The following is a 25,197-nucleotide window of genomic DNA, read 5'->3' as shown; positions in this document are numbered from 1 at the left end:
GAGTTGTATTGTTACTTTCGTGAGACATACTAAATTAATTATTATGTTATCAGCTTACTCACGTAACCACGGAACTGTTCGACTAGTTTCAAGCCATGCTAGAGGCTCATATTTATGAGCAGCATTCCGCGACACACGACGCGGCGATTGTCGTGCTAACTAAGTTCCTCGTCAAACAGTTACGTGAGTAAGCCGATAACATAATAATTAATTTAGTTGTTCCGTACGGGAATCGAAACCGCTACACGTTGCGTGGTAGCCTCTACGCACCATGTGTGTTACCGCGCCAACCGTGCAGTCAAGATTTTAATAGCAGCGTGGACGCCATGACATTAGGTTCAGGTCCCACCAGGGGTCACCACTTTAGTAAAGTTCCCTAAGTAAAGCAGTATCCTCCGACCAGGCGGTGATCGTGTCTGGCAGCTTTCTGCCCAACTGTAGTTCGTTGGGATTGTCTATCCGTGTTTATTCGTATGTACACTTTACATGTGCGATGTAGGACTTATACGATACGTTTTCTTTTTCTTCCCCTCTAATAATATCTTCTGATTTATTTCGTTGCGGGATCCAAGACAGTCATTCATGTCCCTGGGACGTTGGACTTCAGTGTTCCGGTGTTTGCATGGTTGTATCTACTGTAGATCCTGGTGCACAGGAGTTGCAGCGGTATGGGAGGTAGCGGTGGGCTTGTCCCAATAAAAAAAATGCGATGTAGGATTTTCGCGGCGTATTCGCTGCGCGCCCGTTCCGCTCCGCAGCCGCTCGCAAATCTTTAGTATGGTTCTAAATGCCTCTGAGTATGGTAATTAGACTATTAAGATGTTTAATATATTTTTTCTTTGTTACAGATTTCAAAGAGAACTTCAAAAACCAAAAACTGGCATCTGCAAAGAGGTAAATATTTATCTATCCTCACGCCTGTTAAAATTTCCAAGGGAACTTGGGGTACAAAATATTGAGCCTATTGCCATATACCGGACACAATTCCAGACTCCGAACTACTGAGAAATTTTCAAAAAGCCGAAAAATGTCCAGTAATACTTTGCCTGATTCGACTCGAACCCGAAACTCCTTGTCCGGCAGTCGCACTTGCGACCACTCGGCCAACGAAGCAAATTAATTTATTCAATTTAAAATGTGCTTTAAGCAGTTTGCCGGAAACTAACAATTCAGTACAATAGAGATTTATGTTGTTTTAATGAAATACAATTGTCTAAGGTCTGTAGGCGCCATCATAGACATATGGTATGTACATCTTTTTATGGTATAAGCCGGTAAACGAGCAGACGTATCAACTGATGGTAAGCCATCGCCGCCGCCCATGGACTCATGAAACACCAGAGTCTTGTGTGTGCGTTGCCGGCATTTTGGGGGTTAGGTATTTAAGGGTTGTTGGGGAATCAGCGATTGGGAAGATTGGGAAGGGGGAAATTTGGCTTCTGGTAACCTCACTCACACAACGCAAGCGTGGTTTCACGTCGGTGTACAGCTCGGCCGTGGTATCACTTCGGTCGAGCCGACCCAGCAGTGCCGAAGCATGGCTCTAAACTAACTAACAATTCAGTATAATAAAGATTAATATTGTTTTAATGAAATACAATTGAATGCTGTACTGTAATTTAACTAATTTTGGTTTTAATTATTATGTTATAAGCTTATTCAAGTACGAAGCGCTTCGCTTCAAGCTTCCTTGTGCGAACTGCTAGGGAGTGGAACTCCTTGCCGGAGTCTGTGTTTCCTGATGGGTATAACCTGCCTGACAGCTCATTCCACAGTTTTGCTGTGCGAGGCAGAAAGTTTCGTGAGAAGCGCACAGTTGTGGCCTGCCAACCATCTATATGATGGGGATGGAAATGCTGTCGTGTGGTTTGTATAATAAAAACCTTCAAGAAAAGAGCGTATTCCTTTTGAAAAGGCCGGCAACGCACCTATGACTTCTCTTGTGCCGCGGGTGTCCACGTACAGCGGTGATTGCTTACCATCAAGTGACCCATCTGATTGTTTACCAGCTTATACCATAAAAAAACATCATCTTACTAATTACTTTAATTTAATTAAAAATAATCAATTCGACTATTCCAATTTACTCAAGTCGGGTATAGAAATGAGAGTATTGCGTGCATTAGCCCTTGCGACCACTGTACTATGACTCCCCTTATCGTGAAATAAAATCGACCGTCCGTCTGTCAGTCTGCCGGGAAAACCCGAGGGGTGCGCTTGTCTAGCAAATTGTATGAAAGAAAATAGTGATCGAAAAAAAAAGTGATCGAAAAAAAAACATTCGAAAAGAGTTGTTTTTTTTTTAAATAAGTAGAAAAAAGTTATTTTTTTCTTAAATAAGTACCTAGTGTTTACTTTTTTTTTAAAGTGATCGAAAAAAAAAGTGAAAAAAAAACATTCGAAAAGAGTTGTTTTTTTTTTAAATAAATAGAAAAAAAGTTATTTTTTTTAAATAAGTAGTGTTTACTTTTAACAGTGGTTGTGTATTTTTTTTGTGTTTAAAGTGCTGTGTACTAAATAAAGTAAAGGATATTTAACCGACTTCTCGAAAAACAGGAGGTTTTTGATTCGGCCGGTATGTCTTTTTTTCATACATTGTATAGCGGCATTACGTGCCATAATGTACACCTATGCCTGCCCCTTCCGGGATAAAAGGCGTGACGTTGCATGATTTATTTTATGTAAATTCATTTAGATAAATGTATTAAAAATTGAATAAAAAGCAAGTGTCAAAAACGAACTTATTCGTCAACTCGGCCGCAATAAACTCGCCCGCGAGGTCGAATCGGGAAATTTTAACATTAATTTATTTTTTATTGTGCATCTCGGCCGAACCACGTGGTCGAGTTGATAAAGCTATTTTTTCATATCTTGTATTCGTCAACTCGACCGACATTGAAAATATGAGGCATTATTGTACAGTGATTGACAAAAGTGTTTCGATTTAATAAATTTTTTGTTCTTCTATGGGTATATTATATAACATATAATAACTTAAAATTAGAATTAAGGACAGATAAAAAGATGTTTTTTAATCAGGCATTGCTCAGTTGATTATTAAGTTCATTTTTTTCCACCGATAAAAATTCCAAGTTGTGAAAGAGAGACAAAACTATTCTAAATAAGTAGGATATATGTAAGGTCATGATTAAAGTGCTACATTTTACAAAAGTAAAGGGTGATTGTAATGAAACATCTACGATCTTTGTGTTCACAGCACGCATTTTAATTGGCCTAACAAAATAAATCTTTCCATGATATGTCTTAAAACATTTTCTACTCAAAGGTACATTTTGTACTCGGTCGAGATGACGAATAATAAAAAATCACAAAAATTAGCCGGGTCGACTCGACCGCATAGTGAATGTTCCTACGGTCGAGATGCACAATGAAATAATAGGTAGATTTAAATCTTCCCAACTCGACCGCGCGGTCGAGTTAATTGCGGCCGAGTTGACGAATAAGTCCAAAAACGAGTCTAATTATGTGGCCAGAGATGGCCTTTGTACGATAGGATAATAAATAAGTACAGTACTTAGACATTGTATAATCCGGAGCTGCGGACTACCTAGCGGGTTTACCGTGACTCCGGCTCGAAAAGCAGGAGTAGGAACGGGGTGGTTTTTAGTCAGTAAGAGTTTGACACTCCCTCTCGCCTCGCCCAAGGCGGGAGAAGTCATAAAATAAATAATATATCCTCTATAATAGAATAATAATATATCAGATAGCCTTCTTGACCTTACTTATAGATTAAAACTAAAAAACAAGTTCAGGAGATATATGTAGGTCGCGCAAACAAATATATTTTTCTTTAATTTTACACATAAACAAATAAGATACATTACACATATAGTATAAAATAGATAGATAAATTATCAAATAAGAGATATTGTAAAAATATTTTTTAAAAAAGGTTATCGATGGATTTTCTTGCTCGTTCTTCTCCATACAAAGCTACACTTTGGAACGAGCGCCTAGCTTTACTGACGGACGGACTGACGGACAATTCAATTTGACGTTTCAAAAGTGCCTAATTCAGGATTAATTGAAATAAATGCTTTGACTTTGACATACATTTTTATGTTACCATAAAAGCGTTGGCTGAAAAAATCTTGTGCCCAAAATACAGTAAAATAAAATGTTCTCGACTCGAGAATCGAACCCTGAACCCTTTGCTAAACAACCAAACTTCACTTACTTTAATTTTATTTTTAAACATTTGTAAGTATTTAAAATACCCTTAAAAAAAATTTGCTGGCCGGCTCTAACAAAAGCAGCATTCTTTGCAAACTCCACCCCTTTTGGGAACTTCAAAAAGTATTCTGAGACTTCCAAAACATTCTTTAGCGAGTCGCTTTAAAGACTTCAAATTTATTGGACGTACGGACGGACGGGGGAATGCTTATTACAACATAGTTTCCGTATTGGGAGCATAATGTATGATAACGCCATCTAGTTTGGGTAATAGGAAGTTTCGTTTGCATCTTCAATAGCGGGTGACAGTCCACTGCTGGACTACGAGTCTCCTCTACATAAGAGGGTTTGCCATAATATCCGCAGGCAGGCGGGTTGGAGATCGCAGTTAAGAGAACAGAGAGCAAAGTTTTTTTTTATGGTATAAGCCGGTAAACGAGCAGACTGATCACCTGATGGTCAGCAATCGCCGCCGCCCATGGACACTTGAAACAACAGAGGCGTTACAAATGCGTTACTTGCCTTTTGGGGGTTAAGAATTTAAGGGTTATTGGGAAATCGGGGAATGGGAAGGGGTAATTGGGCCTCCGGTAACCTCACTCACACAACGAAACACAACGCAAGCGTTATTTCACGTCGGTGTACTGCTCGGCCGTGGTATCACTCCGGTCGAGCCGGACCAGCAGTGCCGAAGCATGGCTCTCCCACACTTAAAAGGCGTTGTGTTATATCACAAAACATAAACTACTTTAACGTGGGAAATTGGATGAGTTGTCTCTCCACGAACCAATAACCAATTTTAGCGGCCATCCAGTTATGACATTAGCTAGGGTTGGTACACAGCGGATAAATGATAAATCATATTTATTTTTGCAAGTTGGTTTTTTTTCAATCTTTATTAAATTAATTAGAGGGTTTAATCATACAGTGATTATGTCACCCTCATAGGACCATTAACATAAAAGAACTTAATATCTGTTAACTAATGTATTTTTTGTGATTCGAATTATTAGTTTGACTGCCTTGTTAGCCTAGTGGTTGCAAGTGCGACTGCTGGACAAGGGGTCTCGGGATCGATTCCCGGGTCGGGCAAAGTATTACTGGGCTTTTTTCGGTTTTTCTCAGTAGTAGCTCATTGCAATAGACTCACCCCCTATTACATGGGACTTATAACACAAATGGTGAATAGTGTGTGTACATTGTATAGCGGCATTACATGCGGTAATGTACACCTCTGCCTACCGCTTCGGGAATAAAAGGCCCAACGTTGCTTTTTTTTTCTTTAAAATAACTACATAGATGAGGCCGGCATTTCCTATCCGACTACTCTGAAAAGAAATGCCGAAACAAACTCAGAGGTCTTTTAAAGTCCAGATGATTTAATATCCGACATTAAAATCTTAATACTGACTTTTTTTTATGAAACACGCCAGTAAACAAGCAGACGTATCACCCTTAAATTGACCCTTAAATTCCTAACCTCCAAAAAGCCAGCAACGCACTTGTAACGCCTCTGGTGTTTCAAGTGTCCATGGGCGGCGGCGATTGCTTACCATCGGGTGATACGTCTGCTCGTTTACCGGCGTGTTCCATAAAAAAAAATACTCGATAGTCGGATATATCCGCAGAGACAACCCTATCGTGTGACGCGACCGCCCGAAATTGAAAATTCCTGACTATAGTCAAGTGAATATGCGGCTTTAGAAGTGCGGGCGAAACCGGATGAAATAGTAGAGCTAGGTAAAACTTTATAACGTACATACGTAGGGTATAAAATATAGTTTTTATGATAAACGGTTTCATTGAGATTTATTCTACCAATCAAGTGTTTATGTTGGATATCCATAATGGAGTTAGTTGTGGAAACAATTACATTATGTTGTATGGCCATCGAGATTAACGAGTGTGTACCAAATATCAGATCGATCTGTCGTCAGGAAGGGGTGGGATCCCAATTACTACATTTGACGGCCTCGTTGGCACAGGGTCTCGGGTTCAACACCTAGGTCGGGCAAAGTATTACAGGCCGTTTTTCGGTTTTTCAAAAAAAAAAATCATAGTAACACGGTGTCTGGAATTGTGTCCAGTATATAGCATAAATTCTTGTGAAAAGGTGTACTAGTACATTTTATAGCGGCATTGCACCTTTGCCAACCCCTTCGAGGATAAAAAGCGTGATGATATATAAAAAAAATCTAAATTTGACCCAAACAAACCGGGCAAGCTAAATATAATACCATTTATGTTATTTTTTTTTTTACAGAAAATTAATAATAGATATCATTTCGAACTCGCAACTCTATACTCAACAGTCGCTCTAACAACTACTAGCCCTACTCAATACAAAACTATACAAAACTGGTCCCTTCAACTTTTAATGTTGACCCCTTATTATTGGGGACGCGTGGCGGGCGCGTGGCGGGTGCGTGGCGTGCGCGTGGCAACTGCGATACGATAACGAGCTGCATTTGTTACACACGATTGTCTCTCCCCCCTCCCCCCAATTTTTTCTTTGTATACTGCTATGCTATGTTGTCACTATCAATTCGAGCCGTTTTAAGTGTGGGAGAGCCATGCTTCGGCACGAATGGGCCGGCTCGACCGGTGTGATACCACGGCCGAGCAGAAAACCGACGTGAAACAACACTAGCGTTGTGTGAGTGAGGTTACCGGAGGCCCAATTATCCCGTTGTCAATCTTTCCAATCCCCGATTCCCGAACAACCATTAAAATGTGCTTACCATCATGTGATCCGTCTGCTCGTTTACCGGCTTATATCATAAAAAATGGTCTTACATACCTCTTTCGTTTCAGGTACTATTATTAAGAATTTTACAAAAATAAAATAAACAAAAAAAAAGCACTTGCTGACCCAAGAATCAAACCTAAGACCATATTTTTAATAACCACATTTTCATAAACAACATTTCGACCATTTTGACCAAAATAAAATAAAAAACCACTTTACTACTTTACTACCCAAGAATCAAACTTAAGACCACATTTATAAACAACAGTTTAACCTTCAACATTTGTTTCACGTAACAAAACATTACATACTTTAAAAGAAAAAAAAAACCAGTAAAATAAAATAAAAAACTATTCACACAGCTCCCTTACAGCTTACCCCCTATCTATAAAGATATATGTTTGGCACGCGACACTGACGTCACACACCCTCTAGGGAACAGTCGGGAATCGAACATGTTACCCTAGGGATCAAGGCCGTCTCATACGTTTTTAATAAGCCAATGTTTTCTAGCATACCTCATTGGTTTTGTTAGGCGTAATGATTTTATTGATTTTGTTGTTTCTTGTCAAAGTCAATGTCAAAATTATTTATTTCAAATAGACCAGGAAGGCACTTTTGAACGTCAAAGCAAATATAATAATATTAATGGGTTAATAACGTCTGCCTCGTTGGCCGAGTGATTGCAAGTGCGACTGCTGGGCAAGGGGTCTCGGGTTCGATTCCCGAGACGTAGAGTGTTGGGCGAAGAATTACTGGGTTTTTTTCAGTTTTTCGAAAATTTCTCAGTGGAAGCACGGAGTCTGGAAATGTGCCCGGTATAAGGCAATAGGCTCACCCCCATTACATGGGACTTATAATACAAACTAGTGGTCGCCTAGTGGTCGAAATTCGACCACATACGATTTAATTTACAATACCAATACGTTCAAGGATAATTTTTATTTAACGAATTGCTATTAGTTTTGTAAAATTCAAATTAATATATTCCGGCGCATCATGAACAGGAAACCTCTTTTCATATGAGACGTGAGAATATCAACGCATTGTCTGTCAATTTTGATGTTTTCTCAAATACTATCAGGATACTATGCATGGTAGTGTGTGTAATGTTTTATTTATTGGTTTAATGTACTTTATAAGCATTATTTTTGAAAAATATTAGCGTTCTGCACTTTTCCTACACATAAACTATAAGTATGCTCTTACGTCCGCGCAATTTTCGTAAAAAGTGGTCCAAAGTTTTTGCTTCACGTATTAATATAGTAGATGATGGAAAGTGGGTGTACATTGTATAGCAACTAATTATAAGTCCTTAAAGATGACCCGTCTGCTCTTTTGTCGCCTTTTACCATTAAAAGTAGTAACTAGTACTCGACCTCCGAATCAAATCGACAACACAGCAACAACATAATAAAAATAGCGTGACCAGACACAATCACTCATTTGCTAACAGATTCCCATCACACAAAAAAACAGATAGTACGATTAAAATTTTATAATGTATGCAAAACTGCACCCCCTCGATTTAAAACTAAGTAAAACCCGTTGGGGAGCGACTTTTAAACCGTTTCCCATGCTTCAATTTTAATTAGTACAAGATTAACTAGACAAATCTTTATAAATATTCGTTTAAATGTCACCAGCAGAGTTTAAAATTTAAATTTTAAGTTTTAAAATGTTAGGGGCCGATTTTTGCTTGGGGTCGCTTTGGGGGCGGGCTGTTGACGTTTAGCGGGTTGGTTGTAAATTGTGTTTACAATCATTATGTTCGTGATTTGTGGTTGAATAAGACTTTTTTTTACATTTAGTATTATGTAGGCTTATTCCCTTTTTTTTATGAAACACGCCGGTATTCGAGCAGACGTATCACCTGATGGTAAGCAATCGCCGCCGCCCATGGACGCTTGAAACACCAGAGGCGTTACAAGTGCGTTGCCGGCTTTTTGGGAGTTAGGAATTTTAGGGTTGTTGGGGAATCGGGGATTGGAAAGATTGGGAAGGGAATTGGGCCTCCGGTAACCTCACTCACACAACGAAACACAACGCAAGCGTTGTTTCACGTCGGTGTACAGCTCGGCCGTGGTATCACTCCGGTCGAGCCGACACAGCAGTGCCGAAGCATGGCTCTCCCACACTTTTTTAGATTTATTTTTTAGATTTTTTAGATTTCTTTGGTTGAATATTACCGTAACGTGCACCTCTGCCTACCAATTCGGGGATAAAAAGCGTGACGTTAATATAAAAATAAATACTGGTGTTATTTTATACTACCTACTTTTTCTCGGCTCCTATTGGGCATAGCGTGATGTTTTATAATCTATAGCGTTACTCGATAAATGCACTATCCAAACAAAAATAATTATTAAAATCGGATCAGTAGTTTAGCTGACCGGAGATTAGCGCGTTCAAACAAACAAACAAACAAACAAATTTTTTAACTTTCGTATTAATAAGTATACATTGTTCTCACATAATTGAAGCAATCGAAACAATGTAACCAAGAATTGTATTGTGAATCTGATTGAAAAAGAGAGAGCCTAAGGCGGGAGAAATCATTGGAGTGACTAAAAATCTGTTGCCGCTTCTACATACGCTGCTCATGATGAAGAGTCCCTCTGTGACTCGAAACTAGTAGAGCTTTTCTCCAATAATGTAGTTTTTAGTCAGTTTTAGTCAGTTTTTAGTCAGTAAGAGTCTGACACTCCCTCTCACCTCGCCCAAGGCGGGAGAAGTCATCGGATGAATCCGATTCCCTTTGAAAAAAAACAATAAATCTCAATAAATAATATCACACACAAAAATACCAAGCCATAAATTACAATCGATTATTGCACTACCCGGGAACGAACCCGCGTCCCACGAGACTTACCCCTGGCTAGACAAATATTAGTTTTAATGTCAAATTAGCGACATACCACGCCCTTTGATCCTTTTGCGAGGGGTGCCCATGTTGCGTTGTGGGGTTCGATTCCCGAATAAAAAGCTTGAAGGAATCAAGTTTTGAAATTATTAATATTGTGTTTTTTTTTAAAGGATTGTGGTATTAGTAACATGAATAGGTTTTTTTTTTCGATTTAAATTTAAAATCGGACAAAATATTATTGGGTTATGAAATTCGGAATCATTTTACAACTCGTAAATTAAAATTTCAAATTGTCCTTTCGGTGATTAAAATGATATGATCATACCAGCAGCGTGTAACAGTCCACTGCTGGACTACGCGCCTCCTCTACATAAGAGGGTTTGCCATAATCTCCGCAGGCAGGTGGGTTGGAGATCGCAGTGTAAAAGGTTCAGGTTTATCAGAGAGCGCTGCTGTCTTGTCTCTCGATCAAAGATGTTAAGGATATCCAAATCCGTAACAGAAACTATCGGATATTCGAAATAAAAAAATATCCATTTCCGTAACCGAAACTGAAATAAATGTTCCGGATAATTTCGGATAGGAGCGGAGTCTAAATGAGACATGAGACAAGTTACAAAAAGTCACTTATAAGCAGATTGAAGTACCTGCCAAATGAAGACTAATTTATAAATAAAACCCATTTGATTATCTATTTGTATGTTACTTTTGAAATTCCTTAAAAATTCAGTATCCGTAACCGACACTATCCGAAACTATCGGATAATTTGGAATAATTTCTTATCCGTATCCGAAACCGGAACCGATATAAAAAAATCCACTATCCGTATCCATATCCATATCCGAAATTCAATATCTATTACATCCCTGCTCTCGATATGTTCACAATTCACAATTCACAATTCTTTATTGCTTGCCATAATGTACAAGTTGTTAGTATATAGATATTAGTCACAATTATGGACCCTGTCGGGCACAGCAAAATAATACCTAGTAGGAGAGAGGAGGAAGAGCACTGTGTTTATATTCTATGTATTATTAGTTAAGTAGTTAGTAATTTGGAGTTTTTTTTTATATATAATTATTATTTTGTTTATTTATTTCGTAATTTTCTTTATTTTATATTAGGTTTTCTAATGGGATGGTTTGTATTTTTTATTTTTTAATATAAGTATGTATGTAGATTAGTAATAGTAGGTATATAGCTTTTATTTCTCATTTAGGTATTCGTTTATACTATAGTAACATTTGCTTATAAGGAAATCTTTTAGTTTATTGATAAAAATTGAATTTTTATTTAAATTTTTTATTTTTTCCGGTAGTTTATTGTATATTTTTATGGACATGACAAGAGTACTATCAGAGTGCATTTTTATACGTGACGTTGGTAGATTTAGCCTATTTTTATGCCTTAAAGAAATTTTTGTTTGTATGTCCTCTCTTTTTGTAAATAATTCTGGGTACATACGCACAAACTTACAAATTTCAAATATATAGAGGCAGGGTAGGGATAAGATTTTGAGTTCCTGAAAGTGAGGTTTGCAACTGTCGGTGTCTTCAATATTTACTAATATTCTAATTAGTTTTTTTTTGCAGGGTAAATAGCGTGGGCGCGTCAGTAATGTTAATAGGATCCACCATAGAATAACACCATATTTGAGCCAAGCATAAGCATATGCGTAATATGTTGTTAGTGCAGTTTTAAGGTCTGTAGTTTTTTTTATTTCTCGGAGGGCGTAAGCAAATTTGGATAATTTTGATCTTATTTTCTGGACGTGTGACTTCCAATTAATGTGTGTGTCAATGTTTAGGCCTAGTAGAGTGAATGTATCGACTATTTCCAATTCATTATTTCTAAATGTAAAGTTAATATTTATCGGTAGTTTTTGGCGAGGGTAAAATGGAATTATTTTGGTTTTGCTGAAGTTAATTTCTAAGTTATGATCTGTCATCCAATTTATTGTTGTATCTAATATAGAATTTAATTTATCATTTATGTTTGCATTATTTTCACACGACGTCAGTATAGATATGTCGTCTGCGAATAGAACACATGACTCGTTAATATTATTAGGAAGGTCATCTATATAAATTAGAAATAGGAAACATCCTATTACGCTTCCCTGTGGTATTGACGCGGAGATTTGGTTGTTGTCTGATCTAATTAATTCTATTTCATTTTTGTTGATATTGTAATGCTCTATTTCTACTATTTGTTCCCTGTGTTTTAAATAAGATACAAACCAGTCATGGCATTTACCGCGGAGTCCTACATTGTAAAGCTTTTTTAATAAGATGTCAAACTGCACTTTGTCGTATGCTTTCGTCATATCCAGTAGAAGTCCTATCGCGTATTTTTTATCATTTAAGGTGTCCAGAGCTTTTTGTATGTATTTATAAACGGCCAAAATTGTGGAACGGTTTCTACGGAAACCGTTTTGGCAGTCATTAAATATATTATATTTTTCACAAAACGCATAAACTCTGTTACACATCGCTTTTTCAAATATTTTTGAAGCTGTCGGTAAGAGGGCAATAGGGCGATAATTATTCGGGTCGGTTTTAGAATTCTTTTTATGAATTGGTTTTATAAGAGCTATTTTTAAAAGATTGGGAAATGTACCTTCTTCGAATGATTGGTGTAATAGTTTATAAAATGGCAAGGTTAATTCATCTGCACATTTTCTTAGTAATGCGGGTGGTAGTTCATCAATTCCGTGACTAGTTTTATTTTTTAAATTTTTTATTAATTTGTTCACCTCATAAGGATCTATTGGACTGAGGAAGATTGTATTCTCCGTAGTGTTAATTAAAGTAGCTGTTTTCAATTTGTCAGTTGGGTTTTTCTTAGTTTCTCCGATAGAAGCAAAAAAATTATTAAATATGTTTGATACCTCTTTAGGTTCAGAGGTTACACCATTATGTGTTTGAAGGTTTATGTTACATTTATCACTTGGTATTTTTTTATTTGTACGTTCATTTATTATGCTCCACATTGTTTTTACTTTATTGTTAGATTTAGACATTTTATTTTTATAATGTAGTTTTTTTGCTGTAGATACTGTTTTCTTTAGAGTTTTTTCATACTTTTTATAATATTTTGTCAATATATCATTTTTTGTTTTAGTTGTTATTATTTTTAAGAGTCTTTTATTTTTACACGATGTTTTTATGCCTACAGTGAGCCAGTATTTTTTATATTTTAGTTTTAGCTTTACTTTTTTTAGTGGTATAGTTTCGTTCAGTATTTTAATAAGTATGTTATTGAAAGCTTCATAGTTACTGTTTATGTCTTTTCCAGTTATAATTATTTCATTCCAATTTATATCTTTTAATTCCGATTTAAATTTTAAGATATTTGTGTGATTGTAAAATCTTTTCTTTACGGACCAGGCTACTTTCTTAGTTTGTTCGGGTAAATTTAAATGTAAAATGGTACTATTATGGTCTGAAAAACCTAGCTCCTCTACAGTTGCACACATATTTTTAAACTTAAAATTTGTAAAGATTAAATCTAAACATGTAGTTGTATTTGGCGTTATACGCGTCGCGCTTTTTACGTGTTGGGCAAATTTATATTCTTGCATTAAGTTTATGAATTGATTCGATTTCAGGTTTTCTATTAGTATATTAATGTTGAAGTCGCCTCCTATAACTATATTTAGTTTAGAACATTTGTTATTTAAATAATTTAGAATTAGTTTAAGTTGCTGATAGAAAACTTCTTCCTCTCTTCTATTCCAATACATAGTTATTGATTAATAAATTTTCCTTAGGCAATTCAGTAGCACATAACTCTAGTACATATTCTATAGATTTATCTGTAATATCACTTCTATTTATGTAGTCTATATGTTCTTGAAGCAGGATACAGACACCGCCGCCAGTTCGGGTGCTGCGGCAGTAGGATGATGCAATTTTGTAGCCGCTGAATTTAATTAGTTCTTGTTTTTCTGTTGAGAGCCAGGTTTCTGAGATACATATTGTTTTGTACATAGAATTTTGGGTTATGAAAGATGTTCTTACACTCATAGAAAGATTAATGGTGATTAAACCCTTTATTAATAAATAAATAAATGGTGGTGTACAAATCCCTTGAATTAAATAACGAATTAATTAATAAACAATTAATACTATAAACGAGCGAAGTCACGCTTCTAAAGTTGCTAATGTTCCACCGACAGGTGGCGCTAATTGTCATGAAATATGCCACGAACTTTACCTGTCTTTCTATTGGCTTTAATTTGTTAATAACAAATCATTTCAAATTAAAGTCAAAGTCAAAGTCAAAATTATTTATTTCAAATAGACCAGGAAGGCACTTTTGAACGTCAAAACAAATATAATAATATTAATAACGTCCGTCTGTCGGTCAGTCCTCTAGTTGTTCTATTTGCTCGTTCCAAAGTGTAGATTCCTATGGAGAAGAACGAGTAAGAAACTCCATAATCCTAATAGGTTCTCCTAATAGGTTACTCTTTTTCAATCAGTTTCACAATACAACAGTGTGCAATAAAGTACGTATAACTCGAAAAAAGTCACATAGGTACTCGCCGTTGGTAGGTTTCGAGCCCACACTCTCATGCATGAGAAGCGGGCGTCTTAAACCTGCATATGCTTATGACTGCACGGTTGGCGCAGTGGCAGGGCAACTGGCTGCCGCGCAACGGCTAGCGGTTTCGATTCCCGCATGGAGCAACTTTTTGTGTGATCCACAAATTGTTGTTTCGGGTCTGGGTGTCATGTGCATGTGAATTTGTATGTTTGTAAACGCACCCACGACACAGGGAATCCTAGGGTGAGGCAACGTTTTTTTTTAAATAAAAAAAATTACCTCCTGGCCACGACATATCTGCCCTCACTACACAGTATTTTCATCATGTTTTCTATTCCACAAATACCATTAAACATGTGTACACACGAAAACCCCAAATCGAGTGCAAATAGAATGCAATTTCATGGGTTTTTTCACTTAAGAGGTTTCGACCCCCTATTTTTTGCAATACAAGGGGTCTTTTACGTCTTAATACGATTTCTAAATACTGCATGTGTAGCTACACTCGACGATCAATGTATTTACAACTCTATCGAAGTTGGAATAGAGTAAAAATTGCATTGAAGTTGAGGTGTATATTGATGTGCATTTGTTAAATTTGCCGGGTGGTCAAGTACTCTACATTTTTAGCGAATTATCACAAGTTCTATATATTTACGTATATTGTTACGATGGTTTAGACATGTAGAAAGGATGGATGAAAGCAGATTTACGAAAGAAATATACAAGGTGAATATGAGTGGGACCGTCGGCAGACGGACATATAGCGATCAGATTGGCGATATATTAAAGAAGGGCCAAATTAAAAGTACCTTTAACCGATCATATTCATTGGTACACATAGCTTAGTACTGGTGGAAATGGATTCAACTAAGCTATGTTTTTTATATGGAAAGATGCGTGCTATGGATGGCTTCCCTACTATCGATACATCGCATATTATATATAGCTGCGCATCTTCCTCGCATAGCTATACAGCTTAGTATCAGTGGAAACGGTCACATAGTTTCACAGCTTCTTTTAGAGGGGAAAATCATCCAATGGGAGTGTCAGACTCTTGCTGACTAAAAACCACCCCATTCCTACTCCTGCTTTTCAAGCCACAGCCCCGGTAACCCAGTAGGTAGTTCGCAGCTTCGGATAGTTTCACAGCTTAGCTATTACATCCTCGCAGCTACATAGCACATCTCTGTGGAGAAATCTTCTGCTCGGCCGTGGTATCACTCCGGTCTAGCCGGCCCAGCAATGCCGAAGCATGGCTCCCACACTTAAAGTCGATTTTAATCAAACTTTTTCATCGATATACGAATTGAATTGCTAACTAATAGAACTCAGATGTACCCCCTCCCGGTTTAAAACCATCTGTCATCATTATAAAGCGAAATCATTCCACCACAGTATTCTATTTGTGCTACAAATCCTTCAGTTTGGGGAGATCGATTGCAAGGAGGTGTTTTTTGTGAAGAGACACTACGTCTCTTATTATGTGAGAGCCATGCTTCGTCACTGCTAGACCAACTCGACCGGAGTGATACCACGGCCGAGCAGAAAACCAACGTGAGACAAAGCTTGCGTTGTATGAGTGAGGTTACCGGAGGCTTAATTTTCCCAATATTTTAAATCCCAGATTCCCCAACTATCTTTAAATTCCTAACTCCCAAAAGGCCAGCGCATTTGTAACGCCTCTTGTGTTTCGTGTGTCCATGGGCGGCGGCGATTGTTTACCATCAGGTGATTGATACGTATGCTCGTTTTAAAAAAAAAATATTTACGTCTATGAATTTCCGATATTTCGGCACTGTTGCAAGCGCCATGATCACGGATGAACTGATTGACAATGAAATGATTCCAATAATTTATAGTAGATAGTAATACTTTAATAAGCCGAAACTAGAATCGAATCCAAAATTCCCTACCAACAATATAAAAAAAACATACATTAGAAATACAAAAAATAAACCATATTTCGAATAAATCACCATTAATACAACATATTCGAATTGAAAATGGAAATTATTTTCCGAAATAATTTGATTCCCTAATCATAAATAAATAAATAGGGCGCCCCCTACCTAACCTTAGGTTGAGCGATTGATTTCAAGTGCAAGGGGGAACGGAGTTAAGGGGTAGTCATTCCAATAACATGTAATCACTACATAGTATAAAACAAAGTCGCTTTCTCTGTCCCTATGTCCCTTTGTACGCTGAAATCTTTAAAACTACGCAACGGATTTTGATGCGGTTTGTTTAATAGATAGAGTGATTCAAGAAGAAGGTTTATATGTATAATACGTGCATAATATATCACCATTGCACCCATGCGAAGCTGGGGCGGGTCGCTATTTCTATATAAAGATATTTCTTATGTCAAACGGTTTTAATGAGATTCTCAATTTCGGTTTTTCGAAAATTTCAATGGAGAAGAACGAGCAAGAAACTGTATAGGTTACTCTTTTTAAGTCTGTTTCAATCAGATTCACAATACAATACTTGATTACATTGCTGCGTTGGTTCAACTATGTGAGAACCATGTAACACCAATAATCAGTCAAAAGGATAGAAAAAGATGTGGACAACGTAACAGGTTACCGTGGCTCCGGCTCAAAGCAGGAGTAGGAACGGGGTGGTTTTTAGTCAGTAAGAGTCTGACACTCCCTCCCGCCTCACCCAAGGCGGGAGAAGATAATTGCCTCGTTGGCCAAGTGGTTGCAAGTGCGACTGCCGGGCAAGGGGTCTCGGGTTCGATTCCCGGGTCGGGCAAAGTATTACTGGGCTTTTTTCGGTTTTTCGAAATTTTTTCAGTGATAGCACGGAGTCCGGTATATGGCAATAGGCTCACCACCTATGGGACTTATAACACAAATTATGAAAAGTGGGTGTACATTGTATAGCGGCCGTAATATGCACCTCTGCCTACCCCTTCGGGGATAAAAGGCGTGAAGTTGTAGTAGTCGTAGTAATAAAAAATAACCTTGAGGACTACCGCCAAGCAACATACCCCTTAACAATTTATTCCGTACGATTACGCCCCCTCGCCGGGGCTCAAGACCACCAGTACTATAGTTAAAAAAACATGGTACCCGCTCATATTATTGCATTCCTCGGTACCACAGCGGATTGTGGGAGGGATGGAGAGGGAAAATTAATCGTTCGGCTGAGGCGAATACATTTTCTACCATGCTGTGGGTGGCATACAGTATGGAGATCACTCATATGATTTAAATGAAAGTAGTTGTAAGAAGCGTAATACACATGCACAGAAAACTGACGTGAAACAACGCTTGCGTTGTCTTTCGTTGTGTGAGTGAGGTTACCGGAGGCCCCTTTTCTAATTTTCCCAATCCCGAACAACAACCCTTTAATTCATAACCCACAAAAAGCCGGCAACGCACTTGTAACGCCTCTGGTGTTTCAAGTGTCCAAGGGCGGCGACGATTGCTTACTATCAGGTGATACGTCTGCTTGTTTCATAAAAAAAAGAAAATTAATCGTTCGGCTGAGGCGAATACATTTTCCACCACGCTCTGGGTATCATACAGTATGGAGATCACTCATATGACTTAAATGAAACTAAAAGTAGTACTCGTCCACAGAAGCGTAATACACATACACAGAAAACCGACGTGAAACAACGCTTGCGTTGTGTTTCGTTGTGTGAGTGAGGTTACCGGAGGCCCAATTCCCCCCTTCCCAATCTTTCCAATCCCCGATTCCCGAACAACAACCCTTAAATTCCTAACTCCCAAAAAGCCGGCAACGTACTTGTAACGCCTCTGGTGTTTTAAGTGTCCATGGGCGGCGGCGATTGCTTACCATCAGGTGATACGTCTGCTGTTTCATAAAAAAAAAGAAAATTAATCGTTCGGCTGAGGCGAATACATTTTCTACCATGCTGTGGGTGGCATACAGTGTGGAGATCACTCATATGACTTAAATGAAACTACAAGTAGTACTCGTCCACAGAAGCGTAATACAACTAATGTTTCAACGAAAATTTAAAAAAATACATTTTCTAACAAAATAAATAATTAAAGTCAAAATCAAAGCATTTATTTGAATTATAATCCTAAATAAGGCACTTTTGAAACGTCAAATTGAATTGTCCGTCAGACTGTCTGTCAGTGAAGCTAGGCGCTTAAATAAATCAAGTATTAAATTCTGTGTGAACAGCTCCATGTTCCTTGACCACAGAAGAGCTGTAATGTTGTAGGTTGTCTAGGAATGTTACGGACATGCGGCGCGGCTGTTATAATGGGTAATTAACCATTAAATGACTCTAAGTACGGTGGTATGTAAATAAAACGTAGAGAAAAAGAGGTACCTAAAAATAAACTTACTTTCACATATTATAATCACCTCACGGTAAGCAATTGCCACCGTCCATGGACACGAGAAACACCAGAGGTGTTACAAGTGTGTTGCCTTTTGAGGGATAGGAATTTAAGGGTTGTTGCAGAACCAGGTATTGTGAAAATTGGGAAGGGGGTAATTGTGCCTCCAGTAACCTCACTCACACAACGCAAGCGTTGTTTCACGTCGGTTTTCTACTCGGCCGTGGTATCACTCCGGTCGAGCCGGCACAGCAGTGCCGAAGCATGGCGAGCCCACACTTAAATTGGAATTAAAATTAATAATAAAGTAATTTATATTCTAGTTAAATTATGGAGTATTGCAGATAAGCGTGACGTTGATGCATCGGTTGCATTAAAATGCAGCTTAAGCCATAATGGAATAATAAAATGACACCTAGATTTATTCCTGTAGCTTTATAACGTAACTAGCTTCAGCCAGTGGCTTTGCCCACGTTCCTGTAGGTAAAATAGTAGCCTATGTGATATTCTAGACCATAATCTACCCCTGTTCCAAATTTCATCTCGATCCCTTCAGCTGTTTTGACGTGATTGGGTAACAAACATACGCATTAACACATAAACTCATAAACTTTCACATTTATTATATAAGTAAGATACTAGCTATTCCCGCGCGGTTCCCAGAAATAGTCTTCGTCTATAAATGAACTATCCAACACAAAAAGAATGATTCAAATCGGACCAGTAGTTCCGGAGATTTGCGTGTTCAAACAAACAAACTCTTTAGCTTAAGTATTCGTACGTGCGGCGTGTCGCGTTCCCCCCCCCTCCTCCCTAAAAAGGCGGTGTAAAAGGGTGGTTTTTAGTCAGTAAGAGTCTGACACTCCCTCTCGCCTCACCCAAGGCGGGAGAACTATCTAATTGCATGGTTTTCTCCCCTCAAAAAAAGTATGAGGAAGTATGTTTTAAATTAAGTTTGTTTTAACAATGAATTAATTTAGTGTGTATCTGTTGTTGCAGATGAGGAGTAAGGCTGGGCCGGGAAGTGGTTGACACTATGGAGATGTACTGGGTGCTGCTCGCGGCCGTCTTCATCGCTGCTCAGGCACAGAACAATAGGAGTAAGTCCATCAAAGCTACATAAGTTTCTAAACTGACATGGTCACTAACACACTCAATTTTTATTTTGCAAAAGCGAGCTATTCGAGCAATATATAACTTGCCCCGTCGCGAATCTTTGAGAGAACTATTTAAAACTATAAACATTCTTACAGTGCCTTCTCAATTCATTTACGAAAATATTATGTACGTGAGAAAAAATCAACAATTGTTTGAAAAAAGAAGCGACAGACACAATTTTAATACGAGAGGTAAAAATAAGTTAGCTATACCGCAATTCCGATTGTCCAAAGTGCAGAAATCCTTCATGGGATTTTGTGTTAAGTGTTACAATAAACTACCAACCACCATACTGAATCTGAACGAGAAAAAATTTAAATCTTGTATAAAGCGTGAACTGTGTAAACAGGCATATTATAAACTGTCAGATTATATTGAAGATAAAAATGTGTGGCAGCATGTTGGTCCGGCTCCACTGGACACTCGCTCACACTAGACAATGCTCTAATACGATCACTAGTTACACGTTAAATTAAAGTACTAATTTATTCCAATGTAGTCTAGGGATCCTGTGGCATCAAGCAGTTATTCATTTTTTTTTTTATTTGAAAAATTAAATTAAAGATTATTTTTTATTTGTATAGAAGCATTATTTCAAAATTGTAAGTGTACATATGTGGGCACTATGTTTGAAACAACCCGCTTTTTTAATTTATATTCTTTACAAATTGGTTTTATTGTCCCATAGTTTTGACGTCGTATTGTAGTTACATTGTTCCTACATATATATACAATAGGTGAATGATCAAATAATGTATCAGAGATATTGTAAAAAACATTTTTTGAAAAGAGTAACGATGGAGTTTCTTGCTCGTTCTTCTCCATTCGAAGCAACACTTTGGAACGAGCGCCTAGCTTCACTGACAGACAGACTGACGGACAATTTAATTTGACGTTTCAAAAGTGCCTAATTTAGGATTAATTGAAATAAATGCTTTGACTTTTGACTTTTTTGACTCTCTTCTTTTCTTCTCCTCTAATAATATCTTCTGATTTGTTTCGTTGCGGGATCCAAGACAGTCATTCATGTCCCTGGGACGCGCCGGACTTCAATGTTCCGGTGTTTTCATGGTTGTATCTACTGTAGATCCTGGCTTACAGGAGTTGCAGCGGTATGGGAGGTTGTGGCGGGTTAGTCCCAATAAAAAAAAAAAAATGGTCACTAACATTAGTATTAGAACTCAAAACGGGATATTTACCATGTTTATTTAAGTCTGGATAAACTCAGTTCATCCGTGATCATGGCGCTTGCAACAGTGTCGAAATATCGGAAACTCATAGAAATAGAAAAACATGGTAAATATCCCGTTTTGAGTTTTTTTTTAAACATTGCCCCACATTATGATTTTCTCCTGTGTCGTTGGTGCGTTTACAAACATACAAGTTCACATGCACATAACACCCAGACCCGGAACAACAATTTGTGGATCACACAAAGAGTTGCTCCGTGCGGGAATCGAACCCGCTACACATTGCAAGGCAGCCAGTTGCCCTGCCACCGCGCCAACCGTGCAGTCAAATCCATCAATACTATTAAAAAAAACTTATTTTTGTAATAACTATCGTGAGACATACTAAATTTACTAAAAATCACGGTTTACTCACGTAAATTATTAGAGAAAAGCTCTACTAGTTTCGAATCACAGAAAGACTCTCATGAGCAGCGTGCTCAGACACGGCGACGTCGCGCAGCGTACTGACTTTATTTAAAAATAAACTATGTTTTTTAGCTTCTAAGTCAAAGTCAAAATTATTTATTTCAAATAGACCGGGAAGGCGCTTTTGAACGTCAAATCAAATATTACAATATAAAGAAAACAAAATGTCTGTCTGTCGGTCAGTCCTCTAGTTGCTCTATTTGCTCGTTCCAAAGTGTAGATTCCTATGAGAAAGAATGAGCAAGAAACTCCATAGGTAAAAGCTATTTCAATAAGAAACTATGTTTAAACGATTTTATTTAGCTTGGTCTAGTCTGTTCTTTCCATTGTATAAGCCGGTAAACGAGCAGACGGATCACCTGATGGTAAGCAATCGCCGCCGCCCGTGGACACTCGAAACACCAGAGGCGTTACAAGGGCGTTGCGGGCTTTTTAAGGGTTAGGAATTTAAGGGATGTTGGGGAATCGAGGATTGGGAAGATTAGGAAGGGTGGAATTGGGCCTCCGGCAACCTCACTCACACAACGCAAGCGTTGTTTCACGTCGGTTTTCTGCTCGGCCGTGGTATCACTCCGGTCGAGCCGACACAGCAGTGCCGAAGCATGGCTCTCCCACACTTAAACTTATTCCATTTAATATAAGCACCTCTTCTAACCCACTCGTGAAATAAAAGGAGTATACAACACAACCCTCCCATTTCCTATTTCATGGGGGGAAATACCATTAAAACGAAACAGTGCGACTTCGCTCGGAAATAATAAATATGGCTATCCTACCGGAAGTGGGGATCCATTGCGTCACGTCCGGTAGCAAAATGTCACACGACGGTAGATAATTGGATAATCATGTATCTGTTGGTATTTATTTGTTTTTGTTCAAGTTTATGAATGGTTATGGCGCTTATCGGTATCTATCCTTACTATTTATTTTGATAAACTAGTTACTCCCACGCTTTCACCCGCTTCTCGGCTATTGATCGTATGACTGCACGGTTGGCGCGGTGGCTGGGCAACTGACTGCCGTGCAACGTGTAGCGGGTTCGATTCCCGCACGGAGCAACTCTTTGTGTGATCCACAAATTGTTGTTTCGGGTCTGGGTGTCATGTGTATGTGAACTTGTATGTTTGTACGCACCCACGACACAGGAGAAAATCCTAATGTGGGGAAACGTTAAAAAAAGAAGATCGAAGCGTGATGTCCCAACAAAATGGTTGACCGGATCATTTGCTGGTACAAAGTCATGTACGGGTGCATTCTGGGCTGACTTGGCAGAGCCGTAGGTAAACTTAATTTAAATCTATACTAATATATTATACGTACTATACAATGTGATAGGGGTGAGACTTCTAACCCGTTAAGGCTGAGTACTACATCTAATTTTATCGACAAAAGAAATATGGGGTGTTGAACCCCCTAAAAATATGGCTATTTTATTTAATATATTTTTTACTTTATGTGATATCAAAGGTTGTATGCGTCGTAGAAACAAAAAAAACGACTAATTCATTACTCTTTTCATTTGTTTGATAATGTTTTGGTGAGAAAAAAAATCATTTCTGAATTATTTTTATCGAAAACATCGCTATTTTTCAATAATTTCAATGGTTCGACCCCCATATTATTATTTTTGTCGATAAAATTAGATGTAGTACTCAGCCTTAACGGGTTAGAAGTCCCATTCCTATCAAATTGTATAATATATTGTATAATATTATAAATCTGAAGACTTTGTTTGTTTGAACGCGCTAATCTCCGGAACTATAAGTTCAATTAGAAACATTATTTTTGTGTTATATATATAGTCCATTTATCGAGAAAGGCTATAGGCTATAAAACATCACGCTACGATCAATAGAGAGAGATCAGCAGAGGTTGAAACTGGAATAGACAGTGAGTCGAAATAAAACTTTGCCGACAAGAAAAGTGGTGAAATAAATCAAAAAACCATCTGGCCTCTAGAGACCAGTATGAGTGCTATGGACATATTAAATCACTCTTTAAAAGTTTTCCATGAAACTTTAGATAATATATTATACTTCTGTGAATAGTTTCCAATGGAATTTTAAACATGTCTGCCGAACTGCCAATTGGATTTGAATTATACGAACTTATATTTCTTTTTTGCGTTCCATTAATTTCTTTATCCGTTTTGAAAAAACGGTGAAACTGGTTTTACTCAGTTTTTTTTCCACCAGAGATGTGCTATGTAGTTAATGGCTTAGCTGTGAAACTATGTGACCGTTTCCACTGATACTAAGCTATGTAACTTTTTTTTTTTTTTATTTATGCCCCACACTAGGATTTTCTCCTGTGTCGTGGGTGCGTTTACAAACATACAAGTTCACATACACATGACACCCAGACCCGAAACAACAATTTGTGGATCACACAAAGAGTTGCTCCGTGCGGGAATCGAACCCGCTACCCGTTGCGCGGCAGCCAGTTGCCCAGCCACCGCACCAACCGTGCAGTCGAACTGTGCGAGGAAGATGCGCAGCTCGAGTATGCGATGTATCGATAGTAGGGAAGCCATCCATAGCACGCATCTATGCATACTTGTACTTATTATTCTGTGGCTTAGCTAAGTTCGTCAGTGCTAAGCTACACATAGGTGTACGAATGAATATGATTGGTGGAAACCAAACGCATCCACAGCAACGTAGCATAGCACATCTCTGGTGGAAAAGCACTCTTAGAGTCTATCTGAGAATCTAATGGTTACTTAACCCAGTCCTTAGCTATTGTTTTCGGAACAAAATTGTTACTAAGGAATAGTTTAAGTAATCATTAAATGTCTTTGAGTACGATAGAAAGATAGAAATTTGACTAAATGGTACTCTACCCTGTCACTTAATTTGACGAATGCTTGCATCCTGCAATTGTAACATATCTATATTTCTATACTAATATTATAAAGCTGAAGAATTTGTTTGTTTGTTTGAACCCGGTAATCACCGGAACTACTGGTCCAATTTGAATAATTATTTTTGTTAATTATTATGTTATCGGCTTACTCACGTAACTGTTTGACGAGGAACTCGACTAGTTTCAAGCCATGCTAGAGGCTTATATTCATGAGCAGCATTCCGCGACACACGACGCGGCGACTGTCGCTGCTACTGGCGACTCGAGTTTCGCGCCCATCGCGCCCTCTGTCTGGAATCACGCGCACTTTCCGATAACATATTAATTAATTTAGTATGTCTCACGAAAGTTACAATAAAATTATTTTTGTGTCGGATAGTCCATTTATCGAGGAAGGTTATAGGCTATAAAACATCACGCTATGATCAATAGAAGCCGAGCAGTGTAGAGCAGTTTTTTTTTGTGGGGGGAAAATCGTCCAATTACTTCTCTCGCATTAGGCGAGGCGAGAGGGAGTGTCAGTCTCTTACTGACTAAAAACCACCCCGTTCCTACTCCTGCCTTTCGAGCCGGAGCCCCGGTAAACCCGCTAGGTAGTCCGCAGCTCCGGATCAGGCATCAGCCCTACTGGGCCCCATCTGTGGTGGTCTGATGGCTCTTTGAGGCAGTGTAGATTGTTTTAGTAATAATTTTAAATATCTAATCACATTTCTTTTTATTTTCAGATGATGGCCCCCGGTTCCTGTCTAGAGGCCATTCGTTCAGGACAGTGGTAGGAGACACACTACTACTGCCATGTCAAGTACAAAACTTGGGTAAGT

General features: G+C 38.1%; 1 protein-coding gene across 6 annotated transcripts in view; it reads left to right on the top strand.

Moving 5' to 3' along the window:
• The window catches only part of LOC126911813 (igLON family member 5-like), a 137,101-nt gene that overhangs the window by 70,528 nt on the left and 41,376 nt on the right, over positions 1 to 25,197 (top strand). For all 6 annotated transcript variants that reach the window (XM_050700739.1, XR_007706310.1, XR_007706313.1 and 3 more), the window contains 3 exons: positions 849 to 894; positions 19,695 to 19,795; positions 25,102 to 25,191. In XM_050700739.1, coding sequence (XP_050556696.1) covers positions 19,732 to 19,795; positions 25,102 to 25,191 — 154 coding nt within the window. In that variant the 5' untranslated portion in view covers positions 849 to 894; positions 19,695 to 19,731. Of the gene's footprint in view, positions 1 to 848; positions 895 to 19,694; positions 19,796 to 25,101; positions 25,192 to 25,197 lie in introns of those variants that run through there.

Source organism: Spodoptera frugiperda, chromosome 19 (assembly GCF_023101765.2).
Source record: "Spodoptera frugiperda isolate SF20-4 chromosome 19, AGI-APGP_CSIRO_Sfru_2.0, whole genome shotgun sequence".
NCBI lineage: Eukaryota > Metazoa > Arthropoda > Insecta > Lepidoptera > Noctuidae > Spodoptera > Spodoptera frugiperda.
Note: the sequence above shows the minus strand (reverse complement) of the source record. Positions and strands in the feature narration are given on the sequence as shown.